Source organism: Lagenorhynchus albirostris, chromosome X, assembly GCF_949774975.1.
Source record: "Lagenorhynchus albirostris chromosome X, mLagAlb1.1, whole genome shotgun sequence".
Taxonomy (NCBI): Eukaryota; Metazoa; Chordata; class Mammalia; order Artiodactyla; family Delphinidae; genus Lagenorhynchus; species Lagenorhynchus albirostris.
The window spans coordinates 90640217-90659309 of NC_083116.1; the positions used below are offsets into that span (position 1 = coordinate 90640217).

At 45.4% G+C, this 19093-nt stretch overlaps 2 protein-coding genes across 9 annotated transcripts in view; one reads left to right on the forward strand and one right to left on the reverse strand.

Annotated features, from left to right (window-relative positions):
- The window catches only part of RBM10 (RNA binding motif protein 10), a 29388-nt gene extending 14169 nt beyond the window's left edge, over positions 1–15219 (reverse strand). The window contains exons 1-3 of one of the 8 annotated variants that reach the window (XM_060138767.1): positions 14841–15219; positions 12850–12991; positions 826–1051 (exon numbers count right to left, since the gene is read on the reverse strand). In XM_060138767.1, coding sequence (XP_059994750.1) covers positions 826–1051; positions 12850–12991; positions 14841–15156 — 684 coding nt within the window. In that variant the 5' untranslated portion in view covers positions 15157–15219. The remainder of the gene's footprint in view (positions 1–825; positions 1052–12849; positions 12992–14840) is intronic. The other 7 variants (XM_060138765.1, XM_060138763.1, XM_060138766.1 and 4 more) reach the window with 7 other exon arrangements.
- Positions 15220–15567: 348 nt separating this feature from the next.
- Positions 15568–18153, forward strand: NDUFB11 (NADH:ubiquinone oxidoreductase subunit B11). The gene is made up of 3 exons (XM_060138772.1): positions 15568–16142; positions 17641–17771; positions 17926–18153. Exons 1-3 carry the CDS (start codon positions 15936–15938, stop codon positions 18050–18052), a joined length of 465 nt encoding a protein of 154 aa, XP_059994755.1. The 5' UTR covers positions 15568–15935; the 3' UTR covers positions 18053–18153.
- Positions 18154–19093: the final 940 nt, after the last annotated feature.

Consider the following 19093-nt stretch of genomic DNA (forward strand, 5'->3'; position numbering starts at 1 on the left):
CAAGCCAGGCCTGGGTCCACACCCCTCCTGCCCTCACGGAGGCCAGATAACTCAGCACTCCACTCTTCCTGGTCCACCCAGGGCCCAGCCAGTGCCCTGGAGACATCCAGGCACAGCTCACAGCTGCCATCGAGGAAGCTTGGTTGCCCACCACAGGGGTCTTTCCATTGGACCCCCCAGAGGGTGGCCGGCAGCCCACACTCTGCTTCCCACTGGAAAGGAGAGCTGTCTGCTTGTGTGGACCAGGGCCCTGACGCCCCCTCAACTTGGGGTTCCCGTAAGGCAAGGCTGCTGCTTCCCGTCAGATGGGGGCTCCCTGATGGTGAACATCATGCCTCCCCACTCAGGCCAGGGCTAACTATACAACATGGAAATGGCTAGCTTCTGAGCTCAAAGTAGAGGCCTGAGGGGACTTCCCCTTCTGTCTAGAGGCTCTGCCACCACTGGGAATGCCCACGGTCAGCCCCCCAGAGCTGCTTTGCTTGGTGATATCCAAGTGATATCCAAGTGCCCTCCCAACCCTAGATGCCGGGTCCCCAAATTGGCTGGGAGCAGGCAGTATAGGGCTTGCAGTGAACCCTGAACAACAGGGAAGGAGGGAGACAGGTGGTGGCCAGGGGCCCTCAGAAGTATAGAGCCAAGCACGTGGAAGTTAGGGAGACCCAACTTGGGAGAGGAGCCCTCAGAGAGGGGAGTGGGGACAGACCCTCCAGGTGAGGCAAAGCCACCGAGCACAGTCTGAAGGCATGGGAGCTGAGAGCTACCTGCACACGGTGCTACAGCCAGACAGAGGCCCTGCAGGAGCTGGCCCTCCCCTGCCCTCACCTCTGCACTCTGCTCTTCGGACGAGTCATCATAGTCGTGCTTGCCCTCCTGGCTGCCATACTCGCGGGGATATGAGCGGTAGTCCATGTCCCGGTAGTCGTGATCCCGGCTGCGGTTCTCCCCACCATCATCCTGTGAACGATCGGCGGCTCCGTAACGGCCAGTCCTGTCTCCACGACCCCCTCTGGGGAAAGAAGGATGGGGAGGGAAGAGAGGGCAATCCTTTCTGAAAGGTGCAAGAGGTGAGAGTGACCCCACCCACCCTCCTCCCTAGACCCTCAGCCCCAACCCCTGACAGGGATCCCTACATGCTGACCCCGTGGGGCCAACTGGCTCCCACCTCTCCCTCAAATTCAACCCACTTCTCTCCTTCCCTTCCCCACCTCTCCATTCCCTCACTGGGCCCTTAGATGTGGAACCCCGACTGGTCTCCTCACCTCCACCCAGGCCTCCCCTAGTTTACTCTCTATACCCCAAATGTGAGTGAGGGTTTCACAAGGCAAAGTCAATCAAGCCCAACCATATTGCTCCTTACAAAACACCGAAATGCTCACTAAGGTCCTACAAGGTCTGCAGGGTCCTGCGGGATGAGGTCCCTGCTGACCTCTTTCCTTCCACCTCATCGTGCACTGTGCTACCCTGCCCCCCTGTTCCACGGTCACCTTGCTAGCACTGGCAGCTGTCTGTTTGCACGTATGTATATATGTATGTATTTATTTTGTGCGGGCTTTTCTCTGGCTGCGGCGAGCGGAGGCTGCTCTTTGTTGCGGTACGCAGGCTTCTCATTGTATGTAGTTATGTATTTATTTATTTTGCGTGGGCTTTTCTCTGCTTGCGGCGAGCGGAGGCTACTCTTCGTTGAGGTATGCAGGCTTCTCATTGTGTGTATGTATGTATTTATTTCGCGTGAGCTTTTCTCTGGTTGCGGTGAGAGGAGGCTACTCTTCGTTGCGGTACGTGGGCTTCTCATTGTATGTATGTATGTATGTATGTATGTATGTATGTATTTCGCGTGGGCTTTCCTCTGGTTGCAGCGAGCAGGGGCTACTCTTTGTTGTGGTGCGCGGGCTTCTCATTGTGGTGGCTTCTCTTGTTGTGGAGCACAGGCTCTAGGCATGCGGGCTTCAGCAACATGGGCTCGGTAGTCGTGGCTCGTGGGCTCTAGAGCGCAGGCTCAGTATTTGTGGCACATGGGCTTAGTTGCTCCGCGGCATGTGGGATCTTCCTGGACCAGGGCTCAAACCCGTGTCCCCTGCATTGGCAGGCGGATTCTTAACCACTGCACCACCAGCGAAGCCCCTGGCAGCTGTTTTGTTAAAATTTCTCCTACTGCAATAACTGTAAAATAATTATCTCAACATTGATTTAATGTGCATTTCTTTGATGATTTAAAAAATTACTAGACTGGCTTCCCTGGTGGCACAGCGTTTGAGAGTCCGCCTGCTGATGCAGGGGATGCGAGTTCGTGCCCTGGTCTGGGAAGATCCCGCGTGCCGCGGAGCGGCTGGGCCCGTGAGCCATGGCCGCTGAGCCTGCGCGTCCAGAGCCTGTGCTCCGCAACGGGAGAGGCCACAACAGTGATAGGCCCGCGTACCGCAAAAAAAAAAAAAATTACTAGACTGAGTTTTGGGAGATGAGGGAACCACCTGTTCGGTTCACTGCCCTATTCCCCAAAGCTTAGCTTAGTGCCTAATACTCAGCAGGTGCCCAATAATTATTCTTTGATAAAATAATGACTCTAAAGAGCACTGAGGAACCACTGGACCACCAGGAAACTCCCTCTAAAAGTATTCTAAAAGCAACCAATACATATCTACTTAAAACAAGACAAAAATGGACATCACCATAGACTACTACTAGCAGGATCCCAATCATGGTCAGAAATGATACTAGAATATCCATTATCCACACCATTATTAACATTATTCTAAGATACTCGCTATTAAACAATTAAACAAAGGAAAAAAAAGATTAAGAGCTGGAAAGGAAAAGGTAAAATTACCATTACTTGTAGATGATATGAGGATGTATCTACCTAAGCCTAAGAGAATCAACTGAGAACTGATTATAAATAATAAGATAAATCAGTAAAGATGCTGGGTTCAAAATTAATACACAGAAATAAATATTGTGCTTGTATTCAGAGAGCCACTGTTTAGAAATAGGAAGATCCCAAGGATCACTGCATCAAAAAGGTTAAATACCTAGACATGTGCAAGATCTTATGACTGTACTTCACACATATAAGCCAGGATACATTTGAAATGGGTCAAAGATTTAAATGGAAGAAATGAAACCATAGAGGAAAAGAAGAATAAAACACGAGATAGTTTTTTGATAATCTTGAAATGGGGTAAACTATGACCCAAATCCAGAAGCCACAGAAGAAAAGACTATTAAATCTGACTACATAAAAATAAAACATTTCTGCTTGGAAAAAACAAAAACCATCACAAGCCAAGTCAAGACAAACAATAAACAGGGAAAAGATAAGGGATAAAGAAAAAGGGAACTGAATTCACAGAAAATAATACAGTTGACCTTTGAACAATGCAGGGGTTATGGGCACCGACCCTCTGCTCAGTTGAAAATCCGAGTATAACTTATAGTCAGGCCTCTGTATCTGTGGTTCCTCCACATGCTCAGATTCAACCAACCATGGATCCTGTAGCATTGTAGTATTTACTATTGAAAAGAATCTGTGTATCAGTGGACCTATGCAGTTCAAACCTGTGTTTTTCAAGGGTCAACTGTACAGATGGTTTATATTTGAAAAGATGCTCTATCTCACTCATAATGAAAGATGAAAATTAAAACTATACTGGATAGGTCATTTTTATAACACTTAAAATTTATTTTTGTATATTTTTCCTAAATCATTTTTACTGTGATAAAATATATATAACAAGGACTTTACCATTTTTTTAAATAAATTTTTTAATTTTTATTTATTTACTATTTTTGGCTGTGTTGGGTCTTCATTGCTGCACGCGGGCTTTCTCTAGTTGTGGTGAGTGGGAGCTACTCTTCATTGCGGTGCACGGGCTTCTCTTGTAGCGGAGCGCAGGCTCTAGAGTGCGTGGGCTTCAGTAGATGTGGCATGTGGGCTCTAGAGCGCAGGCTCAGTAGTTGTGGTGCACAGGCTTAGTTGCTCCGCGGCATGTGGGATCTTCCCAGACCAGAGCTCGAACCCGTGTCCCCTGCATTGGCAGGCGGATTCTTAACCACTGCACCACCAGGGAGGCCCAAGGACTTTACCATTTTAAAGTGTACAACTCAGTGGCACAAAGTACACTCAAAATGTTCTACAGTCATCACCACTATCTATTTCTAGAACCTTTTCATCACCCCAAACAGAAACTCTGTACTCTAATTAACAATAATTCCCCACACCACCTGGCACTCTCTACCCTAGTTTCTGTCTCTATGAGTTTGCCTATTCTAGGTACCTCATAAAAGTGGACTCATATAACATTTGTCCCTTTGTGTCTGGCTTATCTCACTTAGCAGAATGTTTTCAAGGTTCAGGTTGTAGAATGCATCAGAATTTCATTTCTTTTTATGGCCATATATGTATGTATGGTATATGCTACATCTCTTGATGGACACCTGGGTTGTTTCCACCTACTGGTTGTTTTGGATATTGTGAATAATGCTGCTATGAACACTGGTGTACAAGTATCTGTTTGAGTCCCTGCTTTCAGTTCTTTTGGGTACACACCCAGGAGTGGAATTGCTGAATCCTATGGTAACTGATTTTTTCAGGAACTGCCAAACAGTGTTCCATAGCAGCTGTACTATTATACATTCCTACCAGCAATGCACAAAGCTTCCAATTTCTCCACATCCTCATTAACACTTGTTATTTTGCATTTTTCATGTGCTTATTGGCCAATTATACATCTTCTTTGGAGAAATGTCTATTCAAGTCTTTTGCCCATTTTTGAATTAGGTTTTTCTGTTGCTCTTGTAGGAGTTCTTTATATATCCTGGGTGTTAATCCCTTATCAGATATATGATTTGCAAACACATTCTCCCATTCTGTGGGATGTCTTTTCATTCTTTTGAATAGCATTCTTTGATGTATAAAAGTTTCTAATTTGATAAAGTCAAACTTATTTTTAAGAAATGATAATTTTGGGCTTCCCTGGTGGCGCAGTGGTTGAGAGTCCGCCTGCAGATGCAGGGGACACGGGTTCGTGCCCCAGTCCGGGAAGATCCCACATGCCGTGGAGCGGCTGGGCCCGTGAGCCACGGCCGCTGAGCCTGCGCATCCGGAGCCTGTGCTCCGCAATGGGAGAGGCCACAACAGTGAGAGGCCCGCGTACCACAAAAAAAAAAAAAAAAAAGAAATGATAATTTTAGATTTACAGAAAAGTTCAAAGATAATACAATTCTCATATACTTTTCACCCAGTTTCTTCTAATGTGAAGAGAACCATGGTACATTTGCCAGAACTAAAAAGTTAACTAAACTGTAGACTTCATTAGCATTTCACCAGTTTTTCCACTACTATCCCCTTTCTGTTCCAGGATCTAATCCAAGATACCACATTGCATTTAGTCATCATGCCCCCTTAGTCTCCTCTGGCCTGTGAAAGTTTCCCAGTCTTGCCTTGTTTTTTTATGACCTTGACACAATTTTGAAGCATACTGGTCAGTTATGGTTTTTTGAAGAATACAATAGAGGTGCCCTTCTGATCACATCAGATCTCAGGGGCATGCTATCAATGTGACTTACCATTGGTGACACTGAACTTGATCATCTGGTTATGGTGGGGTCTGCCCGGTTTCTCCGCTGTAAAGTTTCTTTTTCTCTTACACTCTATTCTTTAGAAGTGAGTCACTAAGATCAACCCACACTCAAGAGGAGGAAAATTAAGCTCTACTTCTTAGAGTGGGGAGTATCTACATATATTATTTGGAATTCTTCTGTAAGGAAGATCTGTGATCGAATGTTTTTAACTCAACAAATCTGCAGAAGTCCAAATGTTTGACAACAAACTGTTGGCAAGGCTGTATGGGAAATAGGCACTCTCATATTGGTAGTAGGAGTGAAAATGGAACGATCCTCATGGAGGAGAATTTGTCAATAGCTGGCAAAACTAAAAATCTATATACTCTCTGACCCCCAATTCTCCTTCTGGGAATTTAATGTACTGATACACTTGCACATATACAGAAACAGTACTCTCAATGCAACACTGTTTATAACAGCAAAGGACAAGAAACAACTTAGAGAAGAGTCAGGAAAATTCTGTTTAAAAAAAGACTAATGATGGAGAGAGGAACCCCACCAAATATTAAAACATATTATAAAGGTGGAGCAATTGAAACACAAATGGACAGATCCGGTAAAATCAGAGTTCATAGTACACAAACACACATATGGAAATTTAGAATCAGGCAAAGGTTGCAATTCAAATGAACAAGGAGAAAATGGATTAGTCAATAAACACTAGTTGTGATAACTGTCTAGCTCAGGAATTGGTAAACCACAGCCAGGGGGCCAAATTCAGTCACCTAAATAAAGTTTTCTTGAACACAGCTATACCTGTTCATTTACATATTGTCTGTGGTTGCTTTCCGCAGACTGGTTGTGACAGACTGTATGGTCTTCGATGCCAAAAAATATTTACTATCAGGTCCTTTACAGAAAAAGTTTGTTGACCTTTAAGAAAATAAAGTTGTTTATCTACCTCATTTCTTACACCAAGTAAATTCTAGATGGATCAAAAATTTAAGTCCCTGAATAGACACCTTAAAAATATTAGAAAGAAAATGTAAGAAAAAACTGATTACCTCAAGAATGGGGAAGACCTTTATAAGTAAGGCAAAACCCAGAAGTCATAAAATTTAAAAAAAAGATAAATCTGGCTTCATAAAAAATTTTAAATATCTAGAGTATAAAAAATACCATAAACAAATAAATGTGATAAAACAAATATGATAAAATGTTAATGGTAGAATCCAGAGGATGGATATAGAGGTGTTCACTGTAAAATTCTTTCAACTTTGCTGTATGCTTGAAATTTCATAATAAAATACTGGAAAACCCCCAAAAAGCTAAAAGGTAATTAACAAATGGGAAAAATAAAATGTTTCCAGACATTTCAGTTGGTTTGCAATTTTTCAAAATTGTTCATTCATTTATTCATTCAACAAATAGTAATGTAACATTTACTATGTGTCAGGTGCTATTCTAGGTGCTGAGGATACTGCTGTGAACAAAATGAAGTCTCTGTCCTTGTGAGCTTGGCTTAGAACCCAAATTGTTTCCTTAATGATAAATGCCTAGACAAGAAGCAGCTGGTGTGAGAGATATGAGTATTTTTAAGGTTTTTGATATGAACAATGCTTTTCATTGTTGCTTAATGTAGGTATTCCTCGATATTTGGACTCTAGTTATCAGAATCTAAGAACTGAACAGATTTGGGGACTTCCCTGGTGGTGCAGTGGTTAAGAATCCGCCTGTCAATGCAGGGGACACGGGTTCGAGCCCTGGTCCAGGAAGATCCCACATGCCGCAGAGCAACTAAGCCTATGCGCCACAACTACTAAGCCCGTGTGCCACAACTACTGAAGCCCGCGCACCTAGAGCCGGTGCTCCTCAACAAGAGAAGCCACTGCAATGAGAATCCCGCACACCGCAATGAAGAGTAGCCCCCGCTCGCCACAACTAGAGAAAGCCCCCGCACAGCAACAAAGACCCAACACAGCCAAAAAAACAAAAAACAAAAAACAAAATAAAAACCAAAACAACCGAATAGAGTTGAATAAATATTCAGATGAAATCCTTAACTGACACCCAGCATCTAAACCAAATAAATTTGGATACTGAAATCTTGCTATCTAAACTCAGGAAGGGAAAAGATTTAGATAGTAAGGGATACTTTTCATTGGCCACAGAGCACTTTGACTAAATACCTTCCAAAGGTAGTCCCCATTCATAATACATTTCTAGGAAGCTGGACTGAATCACAATATAAGAGGATCTCCACAAAATGAGTATATTTCTGGAAAACATAAAATGCCATAATTGGCAGAAGTATACAAAATGATAATCAAAAACCCAGGCCCCTTTAAAGGTGAGTTTTACCAAATTTTCAAGGGACAGATAAGTCTTTTATGAGTTCCTCCAATAAACAGAGAAATAGCAAAAGATGCCCAATTCATGTCATGAGGCCACCTTGATTCAATGCCAGATAAATACCAGAAAAGGAAATTATAGGACCCCATCACTGATGGACACAGATGCAAATATCCTAAATAAAACAATTATCTAATTAAATGTAACAGTGTTTTAAAAGTATACACATTATTTAAATAATTTTTCTTCCAAAAATTCATGAGTAAACATTAGAAAAACACAAATTGAGAAACATCTACAAAACAACCGACATGTACTCTTTAAACATCAAGTTCATAAAAGACAAAGATTGAATAACTATTCCAGATTAAACGAGACTAAAAAACAAAGTAGCTCAATGTGATGTGTGATCTTGGATTGGATACTGGATTAGGGAAAAACAGCTATAAAAGACATTTTTGGAAGAACTGATGACATCTGAATATAGACTTTAAGACAAAAGTATTGTATCAATGTTAAATTTCTTGATATTGATAAGCATCCTGTGATTATGAAAGAGAAAGTGGGACGAACATGCTGTAGTACTTACCGGTCATGTCTGCCACTAACTCAAATGAGTCAGAAAAAAATGTTATGTATAGAAAGTGGAGGAGGGGTAGAGGGAAGGAGAAGGAAGACGGGAAGGGAGAGGGGAGGAGAAAAGGGAGAGGGGAGAAAAAAGAGGGGGAAGGAGGAAGGAGTAGGCTTGTAGGTAGGTAAAGCGAATGTGGCAAAATGTTTACAATTAGTGGTTCTGGGTAGAGGATTAAGGGAGTTTGTTGTACTTGCAATTTTTTTTTTGTAAATCTGAGGTTTTTTCAAAATGAGAAGTTATAAACATACACATACATACCATGATCAAGGAGGGTATATCTCAATAATATCAAGGATGCAATTGAATGCAATTTATGAAGTTGATGGACAAAAGGAGGGAAAAAAGCATGTAATTATGAAGTTCAATACTCATTTCTGTTCAGTCTTAGCAAACTAAAACTAGAGAATTTTCTTGATTTATTGAAGACTATATTCTAAAAGCCTACAGTACACATCACACTTGATGGCTAAACAAAAGGGGCTGCCTATCAGGCCTGGACTGACTGTCTGTCTGCAGATGTCCTTTATGGGAAAGAAAATAAACTATATTGTTTAAGCCATTATTCTTTGGATTTTCAGTTACAACCTACCAAAATGAATCTATACTTGTGACTCTTAACTAAAATGAATCTTAATCAGCATCACAGATACTATTTAACATGGTATCAAAAGTCCTGGTCAGTGCTATAAGTGAGGAAAAAGAAATAAGAAAAGCCAGGATTGGTTTGTATACAACATGGCTAACTACTTAGAAAGACCATCAAAGTCAACAATGAATGAGTAGAAATAACAATGGAACACAGCAGAGATAAGATAACTTAAAAAAACCAACAGCTTTCTTCTACCCCAGTAAATACCAGCTTGGAAAATAAAAAGACAAGATGCGAATAAAAACTACTGAAGCATCTAGGAATTACTTTAACAAACAATACACGACCAGATTAAACTTAAAAGCTTTTACACAGCAAAGAAAACTATCAACAAAACAAAACAACCGACTGAATGGAAGAAAATATTTGCAAATGATATGACCAATAAGGGGTTAATATCCAAAATATATAAACAGCTCATACAACTCAATATCAAACAAACAAACAGAAACAAACAAACCCAACTTAAAAATGGACAGAAGGGGCTTCCCTGGTGGCGCAGTGGTTGAGAGTCCACCTGCCGATGCAGGGGACATGGGTTCGTGCCCCGCAACGGGAGAGGCCACAACAGTGAGAGGCCCGCGTACCGCAAAAAAAAAAAAAGAAAAAAAGAAGACAGAATTGAATTATTGCAACAATGTTTCTTTCTCCAGCATAAGATTCCCTCTTGAATTCCACTTTTGCCTGTTGTCAGCAACATTCCGTTCAAAAGATATCAAGAGAGCTACTGCTTTTTGCAATTCAGACATAGCCTGTGCTCCGCAATGTGAGAGGCCACAACAGTGAGAGGCCTGCGTACCGCAAAAAAAAAAAAAAAAGGGACAGAAGACCTGATAGACATTTTTCCAAAGAAGACATACAGATGGCCAAGAGGCACATGAAAAGATGTTCAACATCGTTAATCATCAGAGAAATGCAAATTAAAACCACAATGAGGTATCACCTCACACCTGTCAGAATGGCTATCATCAAAAAGAACACTGACAACAAACGTTGGTGAGGATGTGGAGAAAAGGGGACCCTCGTACACTGTTGGTAGGAATGTAAACTGGTGCAGTGACTGTGGAAAACAGTATGAAGGCATCTCAAAAAACTAAAAACAGTCCACTCCTGGGTCTATATCTGAAAAAAATGCAAACACTAAATCAAAAAGATACATGTACCCCAATGTTCACAGCAGCATTATTTACAACTGCCAAGATATGGAAGCAACTTAAGTGTGCATCAACAGATAAATGGCTAAAGAACATGTGGTACATATATACAATGGAATACTACTCAGCCATAAAGAAGAATGAAATTTTGCCATTTGCAACATGGATGGACTTGGAGGGTATTAATGCTAAATGAAGTAAGTCAGAGAAAGATAAAATTCTGTATATCACTTATATGTGGAATCTAAAACTTAAAACAAAGTAATGACTATAACAAAACAGAAACAAATTCACAGATTAGAGAACTAGTGGTTACCAGTGGGGAAAAGGAAGAGGGGAGGGACAAGATAGGGGTAGGGCATTAAGAGGTACAAACTACTATGTATAAAATAAATAAGCTATAAGGATATATTGTACAACGTAGGGAATATAGCCAGTATTTTATAATAACTATGAATGGAATATATAATCTTTAAAAACTGTATCACTATGCTGCACACCTGAAACTTACATAATATTATACATCTACTATATATCAATTTTAAAAAAAGGAATACCAAAGACCTGTATTTTGGTTTATTCAGATTTTTATGTCCTTTAAACGAATTTTATAGATCTTTGTGACCTGTTTCAGAGGATGAGATGACTACTTACAAAGTAAGTATCTGGGGGGCTGTACTGGGAAAACTGCCCACTATATGGAGGAAAATAAAACCAGAACCTACATTATAACATATTCAAAAGTGGCCTCTAGATGGATTTAAAGATGTGAAAGCAAAAGGTAAAACTATAGAGTGAGAACAATCTTTGTGATCCAGAGATAGGAATAGAGAAGATTCTGAAAGGAAAGGTTATAGGACAAAAAGTGATGAATTTCAGCACACCAAAATTAAAAACAGGTATCCATCCTTGAGGGAATCATTAAGTAAAAGGCAGTAGGCACACCCCACGGTGTCTTTGGGACCAACTAGAAGCAAAGCACTAACATACACATGGCAATACAGACAGATCTTAAGAATGCAGGGCTGAGTAATACAAAGTCCAGGAAACAGAATGAAGACTGTAATACTCTGCCATTTGTGTAAATTGAAAACACACACACTCGAAACAACACTACATATTTTAGAAGGATACGTTTCAAACACAACAGAGCAGCTGCCTACAGCTATGGGTATTGGAAATAAAAAAGGAAAAAATAAATATGGCAAGAGAAGGTCTTGTACCAACCTATGATAGAAATGTACCTTGAACTGGAAAAGTATGATTAACTCAAACCTCTGCACTTGAGGTCCTTTAAAAGCCAAAAGAAAGCCAGTGGCTTTATTTGGTAATAAAGTCTGAGGCAAGTATCTTACCTACTCAAACTCGGAAACTGCCACAGAGCTCTTCCAGTGAATACCATCCAAAATCGAATGCCTTTCAAAAGACATTCTGAAATAAAGTCAAGGCTGAATAACACTAGAGGATGACCACACCTCAAGTTTGGGCTCATCACTTTTCAGAAACAAAATATTATAATTCTATATTTTTGAAAAGGTGGTGGTTGCAGAAACCCTTTGTAAGACATTAAAAAAATTATTTCCTCCCTGACTTTTCATAAATCTACTGACTCTTAATAGAGGCTCTCTGGGACAATTAGGTCTACTTTCCTATACAATCTTTAAAAGTCAGGAATAAATCATCTTCGTTAGAATCAAGCGAGGTGATCCACCCGTATGGTAAGGGTATGGCCCAGGATCTCTGTATTTCACCAAGTGTCCCAACTGTTTCTTGTTCGTACCAGAGTTTAAAAATAACTGTATAAGAGTGTCCCATTCCAAGACAAGTATCACAGCAACTTCAGCCCACCCTGTCCCTGAATCCTAAATCTTAAAAATGCAGTGCTGAGTAATACTATCTGACCTGGCTTGCCCCATACATTTTCTGGGCAAATTCCTGACTCTGAAGGCACCACTCCTCTTCATCCCTCAAACCCAAAGCTACAGCCCACACCTCTCTCCTGAGAATCCACAGCACTTACAACCCACCCACTGCCCATCTGTCATGCACCTCTGCCTCTCCTCCTGCAGTGGCTGTCCACACCTTGGTGAATGGCACCATATACCTATCTGGCTCATCCAAACTGGAAACCTAGGCATCAGTCTCCATTCCTCCCTTTCTCTGGATCCCTTCCCACTCTGCAACCAAACATGGCACCTATCAAGCTGTTTTGTAATGATCTGTAAACTGTGTGGTCTCCCTTGTGAGACCCTAAGTAAGGAGAAGGCTACAATCTTATTTGTCTCAATTCACCAATGCACTCCCAGAGCCTAGCACAGGTCCTGGCTCACAAGTGCCAAGGTAAATGTCTGCTGAAAAGAAACCAATTATCTGCTGTGCTGTTTTTTTTTGTTGTTGTTTTTTTCTGCACAAAAGCCCCCTCCTAGCACTTTCCTGGATCAACTCTCACACAGGGACAAGCCTAGATTTCTTGGCAAAGGTGGGAGCAGGTAACTCACCGTCTTTCATACTCCATGTCCTGATAGGGCCTGCGGGGGCTGCTGGGGCCCCTCCTCAGCCGCTGGCTCCGTTTCACTTCCCAGCCACCCCCACTGCTGCCACCATGATCTGCCAGCCTGGGTGATGCCTCCTGCAGGGACTCTGGAGAGAGCAGAAGGAAGAAAGGGGTCAAGGCAGTTGGGGCAGAGAGGGCCTCCTTGAGAAACGCTTATTGCGAAGGCTTTCTGCTGTCCCTGAGCCCAGCGACGCTGTTTCCCAACTCCTAGCGCTCCTGTGGACCAGAGCAGGAAGGCAGTCCCTATTTGGCCTGCTGCTTTGTCTCCCTACAAACGTGAGGCTAGAGCCGGCCGCCCTAGAAACAGCATGGCCTTCAGCAGACAGCATCTTGCAGAGAGCCGGTGGTGCCACCAATTCTGTGATCAGGGCTTTGCCACCTGAGACTGGTAGACAAGTCAAGCCCGGAGCTACTTGCCCAGGGGGCTCTAAGTGCTGGATGACTTGTCTGAGATCAGGCACATTAGGCATGGAGGCGAGACTTCACAGCGGGAGTCCCAGGCACCCACCAGGCTTCTTCCATGAGCCCTCAGGTGCCATTTCATCCTCCCAAGAAGATGCTGGCTGCCCACTATGAGACAGCAGGAGACCACGAAAGGCTCAGGGGGTGAAGGGTAACTTGGCAATGAGACAGCTGCCGCCTCCCTAGGCTCCCGGCTAACACAGTTTTGGCCCTCACAGGGCAACTGGCTCAGCCCTGAGCCATGTCTCTTATGCACAGCCAGGTCCCCCAAGGCGGCTCCCTCTCCAGGGCTCTGGGCCCAAGTTATTCAGAGGTAATAAGGAGCCCTTTCGGAGCCTGTTTTGAACCACTGTTACTCTGCTGGGACGGAAGGGCAGTCCCTTCCCGCAACCCTCAGGGCTGCGGTGAGAACGAAGGAAGGCCTGAAAGCCATGTGACCGGGCCAGGGGTCACCACGAAGTATCCCAGAATCTTCAGGCCCCACCCTCTAAACAAAAATCAGGCAAAGTCAGGCGTTAACAGCACCTGCCCAACACTAGGTTGCCACCACACCTTTCCTCCTTGTATACACTCACACCAATTTTCTCTTCCTCTTCAAGCCACAGGAAACCAGAGTTACCTGCTCCCAGATGGGTAAGAGAATCACAACCAGGGGCCCCAGTGGATGAGAGCCAGAGACAAAACCCTCAGTAGATCTGGCAAAGGGGCCAGAGTCATACACTGGTATCCAAAACAGATAGGGACCAAAGTCACAGACTCGAGCCCCAAATAACTACGGGCCAAAATCACAGACAGGAACTCACAATCAACACGGGCCATAATCACACACTGAGGCCCCCTTTCACAGGATGAGCGTCAGAGTAACAGATACGAAGCCCCCCCCCAAAAAAAAGACGGGGAAATAAGTCTTACACACGTTCCTTGCACTCCCCGCCCCCACCCAGTAAGTGGATTAGGGCCAATCGTAAGAAGACTTTCTATGGATAAGGACCCCTCCCCATGGATAAGGACCAGGGTTACAGACACACACTCCGAGGATAGAGACCCGAGTCATACCGACGTTCTCCCTCCTCCCCCACCCAAGAATAAGGACCAGAGCCACAAAACACTTCCCCATGGGTAGGTAAGTACCAAAGTCACACACGATTGCAGAGAGCACACTTCTATGAATAAAAAGCAAAGTCGCAGACACCTGCCTCCCACGGATAAAGTTCGGCGTCGCAGACACAGTGAGCCACAGTAGCCCACTCCCATTCGTCCCTCCCTTCCCCCAACCCGCGTGCACCCATCCAGTGTCCCAATCGCGCACGCGCCTCTGCTCTCTAAAGGAGAAAAACAAAAAACAAAAAGACACCCCCTCCCCGGCTCAGACCGTGCAAGCATCGATCGGTTCTTTGCGAAGCCCAGATCCGCCACCCGCAGTCCGCCCTCCCGCCTCCTCTACGCACCCCCTCCCCCACCCCGGCCCCTTACCTCCGCCCCCACGACCAGCGTCGACGCTCACCTTCTCGGCCCGGGCTGTCAAGGGAGGGCTCTCGGACATCACCTCGGCCCGCCGCCACCTCCTCCAACTCTCGCAGCTCAGCCGGAGCCGGTCCGCGCAGCTACCAAGTCCGAGGCTAGGGGCGGAAGGGCGGAGGAGGGGGGGAAGGGCGGAGATGGGAGGGAGGGGAGAAGCGCGAGGCGCGCTACCCTCTCCTGGAAACCCACTGCCGCCTACTCCCAGCCGGCCGCGATCACCAGCACAAAATGGCGACGACAAGACGGGAGCCGGCGCTTCAACCACCATCCACCTACTAAGGGAGCGCGCTCTGGCCTGCCCAGTCTATTGGTCGCCGTCCGCCGTCGGCCAGCCCCGGCTTGCTCTGATTGGCAAGTGTACGCCATTTCCCCGCTCCCCATGCAAACTCCCACAAGTCGAGAAAAGGAGCAGCAATTGGCCAATCCGGCGAGGCGCTTTTAAGAAAGGTTGGCTTCCGGGCTTCCCTGGTGGTGCAGTGGTTGGGAGTCCGCCTGCCGATGCAGGGGACGGGGGTTCGTGCCCCAGTCCGGGAAGATGCCACATGCTGCAGAGCGGCTGGGCCCGTGAGCCATGGCCGCTGAGCCTGCGCGTCCAGAGCCTGTGCTCCGCAACGGGAGAGGCCACAACAGTGAGAGGCCCGCGTACCGCAAAAAAAAAAAAAAAAAAAAAAAAAAAAAAAAAGGTTGGCTTCCTTCTAAGATGAAAGAGCAACGGAAGCTCCGCCCTTCTCGCCAGAGGGCAAGGGAGCTCTCCGTGCGATTGGTTGGGAACGGAATTCACACACGTGCTACCGCTTTATTTTCAAGGAAATTCCACAGCCTTTCGGTCAGAAATTCCATAGCCTGATCGAGAGGATAAGAAGATGGTTGCTTCCGTGAGGCCGTGACAGAGGGAGGGAAAGAGGACGCCTCGCCCTTTTGAAAACAAAATCTCGACTCGGGACCTATTGCGGTAGGGGCGGAGCGACAATTCTCGCGCTCGGACCAGCTGCAGCTGCGCAGTCACATTTCCGTCCCCGCCCCCGATAAACTGCAGAACGATCTGTCATGGTGGCCGGGATGTTAGGTTTGTGCGGCCGCCGCCTTTTGGCGGTGGCGGCGAGGCGAGGGCTCCCGGCTGCCCGTGTTCGCTGGGAATCCAGCTCCTCCAGGGCTGTGATCGCCCCGTCCGCTGTAGCGGGAAAGCGGCCGCCGGAACCGACTTTACGCTGGCAGGAGGACCCAGATCCCGAGGACGAAAACCTCTACGAGAAGGTGAGAGGGAGGGGATACGGGACGCCGGAAGGGTCAATCGGAGACCGGCGGATGGGCGCCATAGAGGACGTTCTTAGTCGGCTGAAGATTGCGCAGCCGGCGAAATCCTCGAAGATTTGGGAATTTTGCCTCGCTTGTTTTCCTCCTTTGTCCCCTGATCACCTTCGGGTTCAGGGCCAGAGGCGAGATTGGCCTTATTTTGCAGACAGATATCAACCCTGAAGTGGACAGTGCTCAAAACACGTTTGAAGCAATATAACAACAGTAATACTAAACACTGATACAGTGCTTGCTCAGGTGTTTGAAACACTTTACATATATTAACTCATTTAATCCTCATAACAACCTTATTTCGAGGTAGGTAGTATTAGTGTACCCATTCTACAGATGAGGAAGCTGAAGCATAAAGATGTTAAGTGACTTGTCTAAGCTCACATAACTGAATGTGTGGTGGAGCCAGGTCTGCTGTGCTATACCGATATCAGAGACTGAAATCAGAATGCCTGAGTTGGAATACAGGCAGTGACCTTGGGCAAGTAGCTAAACCCCTTGGTGCCTCAATTTCTATGTAAGATGGGGAAAGTGTTAGGACACCTTCTAAAAAAATAAAATACTACAGTACACCTGCCTCGTGTAATTAAATGAATCAAAATGCTCAAAACAGCAGGTGGCACTTAGTAAGTACTCACCATTAGAAGGTGTTAATTATTCTTGCCACTTTCCACTTCACTGGGATATTGTGCAGTTTGTGCTTGTGAAAAGGCCTGGCATATAATAGGTACTTCATTAATACTAATCTCTGGTTGAGGGGCTGTGATATATAGGATGCTTATTCATTTATTCATTCATTCTGTAACTATGTATTGAGGGCCTGCTGTAATGCCAGGTTAAGTTCAGGGTGCTAGGGATTCAGCAGTATGGAAATCAGATAAAGCCCCTGCTTTCACAGAGCTTACGTGGTAGTGGAGAATACTGAAAATAAACATGTAAAATGTTAGAAAACAGTAATATAGAGTATGTAATCAATAATATAAGATGATGTGATCAGAGGATTTGGAGGATATGCTACTTTGGTAAACTAGTAAATGCTAGAAAGTTAAGCAAGGTAAGAGGATGGAGAGTGACTTGGGGGTAGGGAGTTAATAGGTTGAGCCATTTTTGACCTGTAAAAATGGCAATTTTCTGTAGTTCAACTTAATAGATAAGGTGACTAGGGAGTGCCTCCTAAGGGGAGTGATGATGAAGCCAAAACCTTGAATGAGGAGACAGATCCAGCCATGACTAGATCTGGGGGAAAGGCTTTCCAGGCGGAGGGAACAGCAGGTGCAAAGGCCCTGTGGTGGGAAGGAGCTTGACAAGTCCTAAGAATAGAGAGGAATTTAGGGAGGGAGGGGAGATTGGTCCAAGGTGAAATTGGAGACCAGGTTATGCAGCGCCAGCATAAGGCTTTGTGGAGCAGCAGGAAGCCCTCATTGACCTCTTCTTCTCTTTGCCATAGAACCCAGACTCCCACGGTTATGACAGGGACCCTGCTGTGGACCTCTGGAACATGCGGGTCGTCTTCTTCTTTGGCTTCTCCATCATCTTGGTCCTTGGCAGCACCTTTGTGGCTTATCTGCCTGACTACAGGTGCATGGGGTGTCAAAGAGAGTGGGACGGGTCGGGGCAGAAGCAGGGGTGGAGATTGAAGGAGACTGCCAGAAATCCTGTCCTTGGGGAGCTAAGATGGGGATTGGTGTCCATTGAAGCTCCCTCACGTCTACCCTCACGCTGCTGCCTCCAGGATGCAGGAGTGGGCCCGCCGGGAAGCTGAGAGGCTTGTAAAATACCGAGAGGCCAATGGCCTCCCCATCATGGACTCCAACTGCTTCGACCCCAGCAAGATCCAGCTGCCAGAGGATGAGGATTGACCGGTTACTGAAAGGGGCTTAAGAAGCACCACCTTCTCCACCCCTTGTCTGCCATTCTGCCCTCTCTTCAGAGCACCTAATTAAACGGACTGAAACTGTGACTGGCTGGTGTTGCTTTTGTTGTAAGGGGGATGTGGGAGTGGGATGTCAGGCTTTAAAAGCCTTTTCTGAGTATTCTGGTTATCTGTTGCCACGTGACAAACACCCTAAAACTCAGTGGCTTAAAACGACAATTTACTATTACCTTTCATGGTCCTGTGGTTGACCAGGCTCAACTAGATGGTCCTTCTTGGGGTTTTGGGTGGCTTGGGCTGGAATCATCTGGAGGCTCAACTGGGCTGGACATCCAAGATGACTTCTGTATTCCCATGTTTGGTACTTGAGTCTTCTATGTGGCCTCTCTCTCCAGCAGAGTAGCCTGGGCTTTTTATGTGGTGGCTCAGGCCTTCTCTGGATCAAGGTGTAGCATATGAGAAGAAATTGACGGCAGCCGTATTTAGAAAAAAGCTACCACACTGGGACCGCCTATGTTGGAAGAAGGGCCAGGGTGACCAGGGATTGAGGGTGGTGGGTCAGAGCAGGGCTTTTCTATTGCTGAGGATGAGTGTTTGTCTCGCTCCCTGCCTTCTTCTCTGTTTCTCTCATCTCTGGGGTTTCTGCCTCCGTCTTGTGTCTTGGTGAGTGTGGATGCCTCTCTCTTCCCCTCTGCCCCAATCTGGATGGTCTCTAACTCAAGATGCACATCTCTGTGTGTGTGCATGTGTGTCTGTTTCTCTCCCTGCCCCCTTATCTCTCTCTCTGTCTTTCTGTGTCTCTCTTTCGAGCAGGAAGTCTCTCTCCACTGCCCACCCCATCCCCCATTCTTTTTCTCTGGGAATAGGCCATGTCCTTGCGTCAGGGGCTCATTCTCAGGCTCTCTCTGTCTCCGTCTCTCTGGATCTGGCAGATGGAGTTGGACACTTGCTCTGGCTCTTTGTTTCTTTCCAGGGAGTCTCTCCTAGATCCCCGTTAAGTCTGGGCATCTGGTCTCCCCTTCGTGCC

Excerpts from the sequence above, each read along its gene's own strand:
- NDUFB11 (XM_060138772.1), top strand. The coding sequence starts at position 15,936 with ATGGTGGCCGGGATGTTAGGTTTGTGCGGCCGCCGCCTTTTGGCGGTG. Across the intron at positions 16,143-17,640 it reads ACGAAAACCTCTACGAGAAG|AACCCAGACTCCCACGGTTA; the intron begins GTGAGAGGGAGG and ends TCTTTGCCATAG. Across the intron at positions 17,772-17,925 it reads GCTTATCTGCCTGACTACAG|GATGCAGGAGTGGGCCCGCC; the intron begins GTGCATGGGGTG and ends TGCTGCCTCCAG.